The sequence below is a fragment of the Nycticebus coucang genome, chromosome 4 (assembly GCF_027406575.1).
Source record: "Nycticebus coucang isolate mNycCou1 chromosome 4, mNycCou1.pri, whole genome shotgun sequence".
Classification (NCBI taxonomy): domain Eukaryota; kingdom Metazoa; phylum Chordata; class Mammalia; order Primates; family Lorisidae; genus Nycticebus; species Nycticebus coucang.
This window is the reverse complement of record NC_069783.1, coordinates 93,974,485-93,988,418: the sequence shown is the minus strand read 5'-3', so window position 1 is coordinate 93,988,418 and position 13,934 is coordinate 93,974,485. Positions and strand designations below refer to the sequence as shown.

The following is a 13,934-nucleotide window of genomic DNA, read 5'->3' as shown; positions in this document are numbered from 1 at the left end:
ACAGAGATAGATATTCATAAATATAGATATGATACAGTTGTATTGTTTATGGCTCTTTTTATTTTAATTTATGAAACTTAATTTACACTAAGCCTGATGCCTGGCTCTGTTCATAAAATCTAAATCATCATTAAACACAGACATGAGAGGCGAAAGAATATTTTTATAGTGCTCTTTCCTTGGTATCCTGGGCATTAAGACCCCAATACTGGGTGCTGTGGCTATGGATAGCCATTGCCCTGGCTGTCAAAGGTGCCAGGTCTCACCCAGCTAGAGCCTGGAGCTGAGGACTAGGACTTTGGTTTGGTCTCTCCAGAGGGGCACTCTTACAGTATAAGCATTTGGGACTGCCTGTGGCACAGTCTGTGTGACAAAATCCCAGCCAGAGAGAAGAAAGAGCTCAGAGTCTTTCTTTGGTGCTGCATTTGTCTCCCAGAAAACACTAGCGACAACCCTGAAGATACCTTACTGGGCTTCTGCTATCTCACAGAAAATAGTACCTTTCTGAGTACATTTGTGTTGTACCCTAATACACATCTAGAATTAAATAGAGTCATGGCAATAAGAATGCAAAGCACTGTTTTTAAAAGGGTACTTTAAGGGTTCTGAGATGCCATGGGATAGTAATGGAGAGCTAGGATTAAGGCACTGAGAGGTAACACCCTCTACTTGGAATTCATAAAAGGCAAGAATTTCCAAACAGAAAGGTCCAAGCTTACCACTGCCCTTACCAAGTTAATCCTGGAAAACACTTTCTATACCTTATTCTGATTCCAAGAAATACCAAGATGAGTAACTCTGAAGCCGTAGTGGGCATTGAGAACAGGCATGCTTTGGAGAGCTAATTTCTAGGCCTGTTTATTGCAGAGTAGTTTTCATAATTCAGATGTTTCCTTTCAAATTTTGATCATGACATCATGCCTCTCCTCTTAATAAGCTATGCTTGGTGAGGCCACAGTTTTCATTCTTGTTCACTGAGGAGCTGACTAGGAACCCAGGCCAGGACACAGCTGCTCAGGCCACTCTTCAGGGAAGCCAGTCCCCAAGAACTCCCAATGACCCCTTGAAATCCAGGGGTGACTGACTCATGCTTATTCTTGTGCAGTGTGACAACGAAGACGACTACAGGGAGATCAAGAAGGCCTCGGGCGAGAAAGAGAGCTCTTCACGCCTGGCCACTTCCGCCAATAATACTTTGTCTGCAAACCACTGTAACATGAATGTCAACAGGTATGCACGTCCCCTCCATGGTGGAGGCGACCTGGAGGGATGTCTGGATCTGAACGTCATGTGCCATACCAGGACAGAGTCAGATTTTTGAGGACTACTGTGGTTTTCTGAGTCTGCAGACTTTCTTCCCTTGGTTTAAATTAAGGTTTATAATTATGGCTGGACACGTGTCTCAAGCCACATATCCACATAGCCATGCAAGGTACTTCCCTGTAACCAAAGAGCAGTTGCTAGTTACACACAGTTCCGTACTCAGCAATACATGCCCTTCCCCCTAAAAAAATTAATAATTCAATTTTTGAATCATCATTTTAATGGTAGCCACTAACTAAACTCATAAGAACATTAAACTTCCTACACAGATAAATATACATTTGGAACTGTATTTCCAGGTGATGTACCTAAAGCTCTTGGATATTGACTAAAATTTTGGCATGAGACAGGGTCTGTGCCTCCAAGGTCAAACAGCTCTCCAGTCACTCCTCTGTAGGGATTCCAGATGGACCCACCTTGCCCTCAATTCCTTCTGTCATAAATAGCTCTCTAGCAAGGCAGAGTCCCAGGTATTTATTATAAGCGAATAGCTTATCATCAGTCATAGCAGCTCTTTCCATTTTGAAATACCACAGCACAGAAACCACTTTTCCTCTCCAAGACACTCTTCACTCTCCCAGACTGTATACATAGAATTTTTAAGGGAAGATGAATGTTTCAGAATAACGCATAAAAATGTAAACTGAGAGGTTAGGAAAGTAGAGCATTGCTAAAACTTAGTGAGGAAACTGGAGAGCAAAGGCACACAGGCAGAGGCCCCTGTGGCATCAGACTCACCTTGAGAAGGCAAGGCAACAGCCCTTGCAGCTGTGAGCAGGAGGAACGCTGCATGTGGAGACTGGCCATCTGCACAGCAGCTCAGAGTACTGAGAAAACGTGAATGAGGAAAATGTGGCCCCAAGATATTTTTTAAACATGATATGGTTATATGTGTGTTTGTTTATTAATGCATTAAATGACATTTCTAGCCACTCTAGTGGCCACCATAATTTCTAAACCGTGATGAATATAAGCAGTATTTCAAGATGCCTATAACAACTGCAATATGATATAAAAATATCTGATTTTTTACTGGTGACACAATCAATCACAAGTGTTGCTAATAGTACTCCTGCTAAACCATGGCTCTGGGTTCATGCCTTCACTCATAATAGAAAGAAATGTTCTATTTCAGTTAGAAATAAAACAGGTTAGTGAAAATGAAGATGCAACTTTTCTCCATCCAAGTTCATGGACACCAGGTTAAAAACTTGCTCTAGAGCAGCAGTTCTCAACCTGTGGGTCGCGACCCACAGGAACTGTATTAAAGGCTCGCCAGCATTAGGAAGGTTGAGAACCACTGCTCTAGAGACTTAGCATGGTAGAGCCTCCAAGCTCTGATAGTTTTATTCTAATGCATATAAAAATGCTTAGAGTTCTTGATGGGAGAGCTGGTCTGTGTACCTTTGGAACTGCAGTTACTACAGTGCAATAAAACAATCCCAGAGGTAAGGTGATCGCCAATCCCAAAGAGGCACTCCAAAGAAAGTTTCTGTTGTCAACTTAAATATATAAACTTGCAGTGAAGAAAAAGCCATTAAATGTCCGCAAGAATACTTAATGACATAATTTAGTTTTCCATGCATAGTAAAAATCATGAATCTTGTAAAATAATACTTAGAAAAAGGTCTTTTTTCACTCACATTTCAAGAAACAGTTATGCTCAGACCCTTCACATCATCTTCCACATCCGTGTCTTCTCTTACACTAGATGAGTCACTTTTGATTTTTCCCACAGCAGTTTTTTTATAACACATCTTCTCACTTCTTTCTCAGTTGTTAGACACACAGTGCTTTTGGAACCAGAGATCTGTCACCAGAAATTCTATCCCTATATGTATCCATTTGCATACATTAAAAAACTCAAGTTTCTTGCTTGTTCTCAAGGCCTCTGTAATTTCTCCACTGTGACCACCAACTAAGGAAATTGCTTTTTGAAGTGACTTTAATGGCTTGTTTCCAGTGATAACCAACACATGCAATTAAGAGACCTTAACCCCAGGTATAATGACTAAATCTTTGTTAGATAGCTTTACCGTTTTTTTTTTAACTGACTCTATCAGGTGACCTCTGTAAGGATCTTAAGTTAGCAATGATGGAGTTTATTTCAGGCTAATATGTCTTCCCCAAATAATACTTTTTTTTTTTTAAGTAATGGAGATAGCCCTAACAATAATATACGCATTGCAAACACTCAAGTACAGTAGAACCTCCATAGTTTACCATCTCCCTACATTCACTGCCTCAAGTTGACCCAATTTTCATAGACTAGACATCCATCACATGTATTTAGTGAAAGTTCCATATGTTGACCACCTCCATATGTTAACCAGTTTATTACAGTCCCTTGGGGAGTCAACAGAGGTCCTAACGTAAGTAAACCTCCTTTCCCTGATGGTTGATTTTGGAGAAAGTTATATTCAGGCATAGGCAATTAGGAACTAGGAATCAGCAATTGTAACTTCTAATGATACTTTTAGTATTCTGTATTTATTCTTATCAATGCCTGGTTAACTCAGAACCTCAGCAGTTGAAAGTTGGCTTCATGTATTGCAGGTTATTCTGTGATTCTCATATTTTCTACATAATAATGAGTACAAGCTCAGGTGATGACACAAATCTTTTGTAAAATAGTTGTCTTCTTATCATTATTGATTAAATTTTCCCTTACTCACTACTTATGCTTGTTAGAAAAACAGCAAGTTGTTTGTTAGGTATTTTTAGATCCTGGGAGGAAAATCTTGGAAATAAAAGTATAATGTTATTTACTTTGGTGCTAACTCAAGAATTACTACTCAACCTTATAAAAAGAATAAGGAGACAATGAATAAGATTTGCTTATTGTTATGGTCTTAATACCCTAAAGTTTCCTGATAGGATAATTCCCAATCAACTTCCTCCTGCCAGCAGGTCCTATGTGGGAGGTGTGGATCATATACGAAACATTCACTTCTCCCTGTGCTGACTCTGTGGCACTTCATTACTTTAATTTCCTTTTTCAGTGTGGCAATACCAATAAATAAAAATGAAAAAATGCTCCGGTCGCCCATCTCACCCCTCTCCGATGCATCTAAACACAAATACTCCAACGAGGAATTAACGTCTTCCAGCCGATCAAATGGCAGCAGCTTATTCACTTCTGCTTCTTCCAACAAAAAGCATAAAGCCGACAACCAGCTGCAGTCTCATGCCGGAGACCTCACGGTTTGTTGTTGCTCCTTTTTCTCCCATTAAAATCAAGATGAAATTGAGCGCCCCATGCGCACCCCGCGTGTAGCCCAGCACGGTCTAAGCACATGCATGAGGCCCTCCAGAGTCCCTGAATGCTGCCTCTGGGAAGACTTAGGGAGGAGAGCACCTCTTCACCCTCCCACAGAGGGATCTGAGGAAGAAAAAGCCAGAGGCTTGGCAGGATTTTATTTCCCATTCTGAAAAGACCTCTAAGTCATACCATCCCAGGACAGAGTAAATTAGGAGTTTCGAACTACCACCCTTTTCATTAAGCAAAATTCCTTACCCCAAGGCAGAGATATATCTGGAATTGAAACCCCACACTGAAACCTGCCAGGCCTCCACTCTCCACCCTTGTTGCCAGTGTAGTAGCCACAGCGGGGGACCCCTGCTGCCACCACCTTTCCAGCCATCTTCCCAGAGACATTTCCAGGACTCCCCCAGGGAAGAACGGGGGACTTGGGTTTACAGTCCAGCTTCACATCTTGTCGCAAGGTGAGCTTGGGCCATTTATCTCATCTTTCTGAGTCTTATTTCTTCATCTGCAAAATGGCGGTGACAAGATTTGAAACCAACATTATCATCTAAAGACCCAGCACCTGTGTGCTTCACACTACCTGTTAGTTCCTCCTTACTGCCACACTTGTCTCTAACAGCTGGTAACCTGGACCACTCATTCTCTCAGAGACATTTGCTAATTGCAAACTCCTCTTCTCCCAGGTCTCTGTGCCTGGGGTGGCGCCTGTGGCTCAAAGGAGTAGGGCACGAGCCCCATATACCAGAGGTGGTGGGTTCAAACCCGGCCCTGGCCAAAAACTGCAAAAAAAAAAAAAAAAAAAAACACCCGGCTTTGCAAGGTAGGGAGAAAGGTGAGACTTGAGAATGGGACTCTGCAAAGAGGGATACAAGGGTGAAGGCAGAACTTAAGACTTTATGTCTAGAATTACAGGTGTAAAAACTTGATAGAAGGCCCTACAAGAGCTTATAGCATCCTCAGAAACTTAGCTATCTTTATGCACCCTCGTTTGGGAGCAATTATCTTTAAATCTAGGCTGAGAAGACCGTATCAGAAAAACATGGAATAAAAAGCTACCAATTGAAGTGGGGATTTTTTGTTTTTTGTTTTTTTCCTATGGGAAAGAACCAATTGAAGTTTTTAAAAAGACGAAATTTTTCTTTGCCTCAAGACCCTTATATCACAAGTAACTACGATGTGCAGAGACTTATAAACCCATGACTTTTTATTTAGTCATTCTTTCACCAGACAGAGGCTTATTCAGCAAGTACTTAGTATGTGCCAGGCCCTGTGCTAAGCACCAGAGATACAGTAATGATCCTTCTGTGCCCACATGCAGCTTACCACCTAGCCGGGAAGAGAGCCTTAGATGGGTGGATCACACACATCCATAATTAACTGCCAACAGTTTGCGTGCTAAAGAGGAAGCTCACAGAGAACTAGGAGCTCTCATACAAGCATACAGAGGCTTGATCCAGTATGGAGGATCAAGCATACTCCTGTGAAGCAGGTCTCTCAACACTCTTGGTATTTTGGACTGAGTAATTCTTTGTGGTGGGGACTGTCCTGGGCAATGCAGGTTGTTTGGCAGCATCACTGGCCTCCACCTATGAGATGTTAGTAGAGCCCACTCCCACTGGTGACCAGAAATGTCTCCAGCATTGTCAAATTGCCTCCAGTTGAGACCCACTGCTGTGAAGGGCCAGATAATAAAACAACTAAAGGCTTTGGGGGCTCCACCGTCTCTGATACAGTCTGTCACAGCTACTCAACACTGCCACCCACTGCAGCGGGAAAGCGGCTATTAACAGTAGGCAAACAGCATGTCTGGTTCCCAGGAAAACTATTTACAAACAGGGCCAAGTGTGACCTACTTGGGTTGCTGGCCCCCTGATGTAAGATCTCCAAAAGGCAAATAGCAGTTTAGTAAGAGGTAAAGAGCATTATAGGCAGGAAAAAAAAACAGCATGTACAAAACTGAGGACAAACTAAAAACTGACCCATGTTTCTGAGGCACAGAGACCATAGGGAGAGTGGCTGAGTGGTTGGCAAGGGCCAGACCTGCAGGTACAGAGGCCACTCTGCTGCTACTGCTCCCTTTATTGAGAGCAAGTGGACACCCTGGAAGGATTTTAGGAAGAATAGTTTTAAAAATATAACATCTAATTTTCCTACATATATCTAACCATAGAATGTGACCCTTAAAATATGACACTTAAAATCAGTCCCCATTTAAAGAAACATTTATATGGTGGGACATGGTGACTCTCACCTGTTATCAGCAGTCTGGGAGGTATATGTATTGAGTTCAGGAGTTCCAGACCAGCCTAAGCAAGAGCAAGATACCATCTCTAAAAATAGCCAGGCGTTATGGCGGATGCCTGTAGTCCCAGCTACAGGGAGGCTGAGGCAAGAGGATCACTTGAGCCCAGGAGTTTGAGGTTGCTGTGAGCCATGAGGCCACGGCACTCTACGGAGGGTGAAAGTGTGACTGTATCTCAAAAAAAATTTAAATAAAATAAAGAGGCACTTGTATGTATATCAATTTAAACTACTTCAGAGAAATCAATTTGTATTTCATAACCAGAAACAGTTATTCTATGATCCATGTGTTTAAACACAGAATCAGTGCTTTGTCAATATGTAAATATTTCTTTTTTTTTTCTTTTTTTTTTTTTTTATTGTTGGGGATTCATTGAGGGTACAATAAGCCAGTTACACTGATTACAATTGTTAGGTAAAGTCCCTCTTGCAATCATGTCTTGCCCCCATAAAGTGTGACACACACTAAGGCCCCACCCCCCTCCCTCCATCCCTCTTTCTGCTTCCCCCCCCCATAACCTTAATTGTCATTAATTGTCCTCATATCAAGATTGAGTACATAGGATTCATGCTTCTCCATTCTTGTGATGCTTTACTAAGAATAATGTCTTCCACTTCCATCCAAGTTAATACGAAGGATGTAAAGTCTCCATTTTTTTTAATGGCTGAATAGTATTCCATGGTATACATATACCACAGCTTGTTAATCCATTCCTGGGTTGGTGGGCATTTAGGCTGTTTCCACATTTTGGCGATTGTAAATTGAGCTGCAATAAACAGTCTAGTACAAGTGTCCTTATGATAAAAGGATTTCTTTCCTTCTGGGTAGATGCCCAGTAATGGGATTGCAGGATCGAATGGGAGGTCTAGCTTGAGTGCTTTGAGGTTTCTCCATACTTCCTTCCAGAAAGGTTGTACTAGTTTGCAGTCCCACCAGCAGTGTAAAAGTGTTCCCTTCTCTCCACATCCACGCCAGCATCTGCAGTTTTGAGATTTTGTGATGTGGGCCATTCTCACTGGGGTTAGATGATATCTCAGGGATGTTTTGATTTGCATTTCTCTAATATATAGAGATGATGAACATTTTTTTCATGTGTTTGTTAGCCATTCGTCTGTCGTCTTTAGAGAAAGTTCTATTCATGTCTCTTGCCCATTGATATATGGGATTGTTGGCTTTTTTCATGTGGATTAATTTGAGTTCTCTATAGATCCTGGTTATCAAGCTTTTGTCTGATTGAAAATATGCAAATATCCTTTCCCATTGTGTGGGTTGTCTCTTTGCTTTGGTTATTGTCTCCTTAGCTGTACAGAAGCTTTTCAGTTTAATGAAGTCCCATTTGTTTATTTTTGTTGTTGTTGCAATTGCCATGGCAGTCTTCTTCATGAAGTCTTCCCCCAGGCCAATACCTTCCAGTGTTTTTCCTATGCTTTCTTGGAGGATTTTTATTGTTCCATGCCTTAAATTTAAATATGTAAATATTTCTCTCCTTGGTTAATGTGATTTTTTAAATTTTTCCACAGATTAATGTGTTCCTTTGGCGCAGTGGTTCTCAACCTTCCTAATGCCACGATGGCCGCAATGTATTTTCATTGTTACAAAGCGGTCGCAACCCACAGATTGAGAACTGCTGCTTTAGTGATTCCCTTTGACTCTGTGTTTCTCGGACCACTAATAAGAACAAATGTATAATGTGACCCGAGTGACTTCTAGTAAAGTGGTCTGTAAGCTTCGTTACACTGGACCATAGCATCAGTGTCATCTGGGAACCTGACAGAAATTTAGATTCTCAGGCCCCACCCAACCCTGCTGAATCCGAAACACCCAGGGTGCGGTCCAGCAGTCTGTTGTAACAAGCCCCCCACAGGGTTCTGATGCACACTCAACTTGGCCAGCCCCTGGTCTGGCGAGCTGGAAGAGAAGGGTCTGAACCCTCACCCCCGGGCCTCCGCTGCCATAGCTCTCAGAGCTTGGGCAAGTTGTTTAACCTCACCAAGCCTCAGATTCCAGATCTATGAGGACAGACCTCATCAGCCTTCCTTTTGGTATCCTCATCTGACAACATATGTAAAAGCCCTCAGTTCAAGCCCTCGAATGCATGTATTTCTTTATTAAAATGAATCACTATCATTTCTAATAGAGAACAAGAGATACTATGCAGAACAAAAGATGTGTAACATAATGGGTTACTTGGTCAGACAGGTGGCCAGTTTCTCAAAGACACCTGTGTTGTTTGTTATCTAGAAAGCGGCTCATACTTCCGAAAACGTTCCCCACCACAAGTCACGGCCACAAACGGAGCCGTGGTCTCCAGGCTCCAATGGCCACAGGGACTGCAAGAGGCAGAAACTTGTCTTCGATGATATGTAAGTTCACACTCTTTCTTGATATGGTGAGGGGCAGGATAGAATAAAAGCTTCCTAGGTGGAAGGGTCATGGGTACCTGATCTACCATGTGGCCATTTTTCCTCTGGGACTTGGGTATATAAATGTCCCTCTCAAAGGGAATTGAGGCTTTAACTTGAAACATACCCCCTGAGTCCTAGTGGGGTTTTGGATGGAGAGAAGAACCAGGGCTGCTGGCATTGGCACTCAGAATGTCAGAAAGCAAAGACAAATACCCTTAATGAGTCTTATACTTCTACACACCTATATTGTACACAGTTGGTGGTACTATACTACCAAAAAGAGAACCATTTTTGTTTTTATAAATCATAATAGGCAAAGAATAAGAGTTGCTTACTCCTGAAAGCTTTTGTTCCTTGAAAATGCTATATATTCTTTATAATAGTACAAATGGTTATTACATGGGAAAAAAATACCCTGTCATCCTTCAACCTATTCTAGCACTGATACTCAAGTATAAGTTCCATCCTCAACATCAGTTTAAAATGGAGGAGAAACAAGAGAAGATGATGAATAAAAATAACATCCTGAATGCTCTTGAGAGGCTGAAAATGACAAATGAGAAAAGAAAAAATGATGCTGAAAATTATTTAGGCTCTTAGGGGAAAAAAATATGTGTCAAGGGCAAGCCTGGAAGGCAGAAGATACGGTTTCAAGAGTTCAGCTTGAATCCTGTTTTCAACTTTAGCTGTCCAACAAGCATCAAATATATGTCCACATGAAGCAGGAAAAATTCAGTCCTGGGGTAGAGCAGCTGTGAAAATGGGAGCTCCTGCCCTTCGGTGGCAGACAGTCCAGCTGAAGGGCCTGACCGACTACAAACCACTGACCCTACTGAGAGTCAGAAAATGAAATGGTTCTAAATGTCCCCAAGAAAGTTATAGCAGTGACAGATGCCACAGCTGCCTCTGGGGGGTGGGGGAGCTCTCTAAAATCCAGTTAGATGACATCTCAGGGACATCACCTGGAGAACTTAAAGCACTGTCCAGGACTGGTCACTCTCCAGCCTGATCTTCCTCCATCCGCTTCTCCATCCCTGACCTTCACCCAGGGCATAGGCAGGTCTATTTATTTAACTCTAGGCATCCCTGGGAAATGAGAATCCTAAGTTGTAGTCTTTGCATGTTACTTGGATTTTGATAAGCTAATGAGGACACAGAATTTGGGGATTGAAAGCCAATCCATATTTGTTTATTTGTTTAATGAACACATTCCAAAATAATTGGATTTAGGAAAGTTTAAGGGCAGTTTTTCTCCTCTCCTCGGGGCTGCAGCTGTGCCTGATGCTGCACACAGAGTCCTCTTGGCCCTCCCCGGCTCCCCTCCCCTCCCCACCCCACTTTACCATTGCCCTTGCTAAGCAGGTAGGGAGGTGGTAATTAAGGCATGTAATGGGTGTGCAATCAGTTGGTCAACTACATTTATAATTAGGGCTCAGTGATAGAAATTGTTCGTGTGGAAGATGGCAGCCGAGTAACAGCTTCCTTGCATCTGGGCACCGTGAGTCTGGGGAGATAGGACTCCAGGCATCTCTGGCTGGTGGGATCTGCCTATCATCACTCCTATGAGGATACAGGGAGTCAGCAAGAGACTTCTGGACCCCAAGAGGAGGACTAAAACAGTGGAAAACCGGCAAGTGGTCGCATGTGTTCAATCCGTCTAAACCCGCCCACAACTTCCACAGGCACAAGAACTTAAAGAGCAAGAGGAAGTGAAAGGAAAATTAGGGCAAGGAAACAGATAAAAGAAATCACTCATCAGGAAGAATCAGCAGAAAACTCCAGGCAACATGAAGGACCAGTCTAGAACAATCCCACCAAGGGACCATGAGGTAGCTACTGCAGATGATTCCACCTGTAAAGAAATGTTGGGAATTTAGAATACACATGTTGAAAACAATGAAAGAAATGATGGAAACTATGAAGGAAATTGCTAATAAAGTGGAAAATAACCAAAAGGAAATCCAAAAACAGAATCAAATAAAAGATGAACGATATGAAGAATATAAAAAGGATATAGCAGACCTGAAGGAACTGAAACAGTCAATCAGGGAACTTAAAGATGCAATGGAAAGTATCAGCAACAGGTTAGACCATGCAGAAGAAAGAATTTCAGAGGTAGAAGACAAAGTTCTTGAGATGACTCAGACAGTAAAAGAGGCAGAAAAGAAGAGAGAGAAAGCAGAACGTTCACTGTCAGAATTATGGGACTTTATGAAGCATTCCAACATACGAGTTATAGGAATTCCAGAAGGGGAAGAAGAATGCCCCAGAGGAATGGAAGCCATACTAGAGAATATTATAAAAGAAAATTTCCCAAACATCACCAAAGATTCTGACACACTGCTTTCAGAAGGCTATCAGACCCCAGGTCGCCTCAACTCTAACCGAGCTTCTCCAAGACACATTGTGATGAACCTGTCCAAAGTCAAGACAAAAGAAAAGATTCTGCAAGCTGCCAGGAGTAAGCGCCAGTTGACCTACAGGGGCAAATCCATCAGAGTGACTGCAGACTTCTCTAATGAAACTTTCCAAGCAAGAAGACAATGGTCATCTACCTTTAACCTACTCAAACAGAACAATTTTCAGCCCAGAATTCTGTACCCTGCTAAGCTAAGCTTCAAAATTGACGGAGAAATCAAATCATTTACGGATATACAAACATTGAGGAAATTCGCCACAACAAGACCAGCTCTACAGGAAATACTTCAACCTGTTCTGCACACTGACCACCACAATGGATCAGCAGCAAAGTAAGAACTCAGAAATCAAAGGACAGAACCTAACCTCCACACTGATGCAAAAGATAAAACTAAGCAGTGGACTCTCACAAAATAAGACGAATAGAATACTACCGCACTTATCAATTATCTCAATAAATGTTAATGGCTTGAATTCCCCACTGAAGAGACATAGATTGGTTGACTGGATTAAAAAACACAAGCCATCCATTTGCTGTCTGCAAGAAACACACCTGGCTTCAAAAGACAAATTAAAGCTCCGAGTCAAGGGTTGGAAGACAATTTTTCAGGCAAATGGAATTCAGAAGAAAAGAGGAGTTGCAATCTTATTTTCAGATACATGTGGATTTAAAGCAACTAAAGTCAAAAAAGACAAAGATGGTCACTTTATATTGGTCAAGGGAAAAATACAACAAGAAGACATTTCAATTCTAAATATTTGTGTACCCAACTTAAATGCTCCCAGATTCTTGAAGCAGACCTTACTCAGTCTGAGCAATATGATATCTGATAATACCATCATAACAGGGGACTTAAACACTCCTCTTACACAGCTGGACAGATCCTCTAAACAGAAATTAAACAAAGATATAAGAGATTTAAATGAGACCCTAGAACAACTATGCTTGATAGACGCATATAGAACACTCCACCCCAAAGATAAAGAATATACATTCTTCTCATCACCCCATGGAACATTCTCCAAAATTGATCATATCCTGGGACACAAAACAAATATCAACAGAATCAAAAGAATTGAAATTTTACCTTGTATCTTTTCAGACCATAAGGCAGTAAAGGTGGAACTCAACTCTAACAAAAATGCTCAACCCCACCCAAAGGCATGGAAATTAAACAATCTTCTGTTGAATAACAGATGGGTAAAGGAAGAAATAAAACAGGAAATCATTAACTTCCTTGAGCATAACAACAATGAAGACACAAGCTACCAAAACCTGTGGGATACTGCAAAAGCAGTTTTGAGAGGAAAATTCATCGCTTTAGATGCCTACATTCGAAAAACAGAAAGAGAGCACATCAACAATCTCACAAGAGATCTTATGGAATTGGAAAAAGAAGAACAATCTAAGCCTAAACTCAGTAGAAGAAAAGAAATCTCCAAAATCAAATCAGAGATCAATGAAATTGAAAACAAAAGAATCATTCAGAAAATTAATGAAACAAGGAGTTGGTTTTTTGAAAAAATAAATAAAATAGATAAACCATTGGCCAGACTAACTAGAAATAGAAAAGTAAAATCTCTAGTAACCTCAATCAGAAATGATAAAGGGGAAATAACAACTGATCCCACAGAGATACAAGAGATCATCTCTGAATACTACCAGAAACTCTATGCCCAGAAATTTGATAATGTGAAGGAAATGGATCAATATTTCGAATCACACCCTCTCCCTAGACTTAGCCAGGAAGAAATAGATCTCCTGAACAGACCAATTTCAAGCCCTGAGATCAAAGAAACAACAAAAAAGCTTCCAACCAAAAAATGCCCTGGTCCAGATGGCTTCACTCCAGAATTCTATCAAACCTTCAAGGAAGAGCTTATTCCTGTACTGCAGAAATTATTCCAAAAAACTGAGGAAGAAGGAATCTTCCCCAACACATTCTATGAAGCAAACATCACCCTGATACCAAAACCAGGAAAAGACCCAAACAAAAAGGAGAATTTCAGACCAATCTCACTCATGAATATAGATGGAAAAATTCTCAACAAAATCCTAGCCAATAGATTACAGCTTATCATCAAAAAAGTCATTCATCATGATCAAGTAGGCTTCATCCCAGGGATGCAAGGCCGGTTTAACATACGCAAGTCCATAAACGTTATCCACCATATTAACAGAGGCAAAAATAAAGATCACATGATCCTCTCAAGAGAT

General features: G+C 41.3%; 1 protein-coding gene across 3 annotated transcripts in view; it reads left to right on the top strand.

Annotated features, from left to right (window-relative positions):
* AFF3 (ALF transcription elongation factor 3) overlaps positions 1-13,934 on the top strand; it is a 565,722-nt gene that overhangs the window by 521,525 nt on the left and 30,263 nt on the right. For all 3 annotated transcript variants that reach the window (XM_053588375.1, XM_053588376.1, XM_053588374.1), the window contains exons 15-17: positions 1,106-1,230; positions 4,326-4,527; positions 9,135-9,256. In XM_053588375.1, coding sequence (XP_053444350.1) covers positions 1,106-1,230; positions 4,326-4,527; positions 9,135-9,256 — 449 coding nt within the window. The remainder of the gene's footprint in view (positions 1-1,105; positions 1,231-4,325; positions 4,528-9,134; positions 9,257-13,934) is intronic.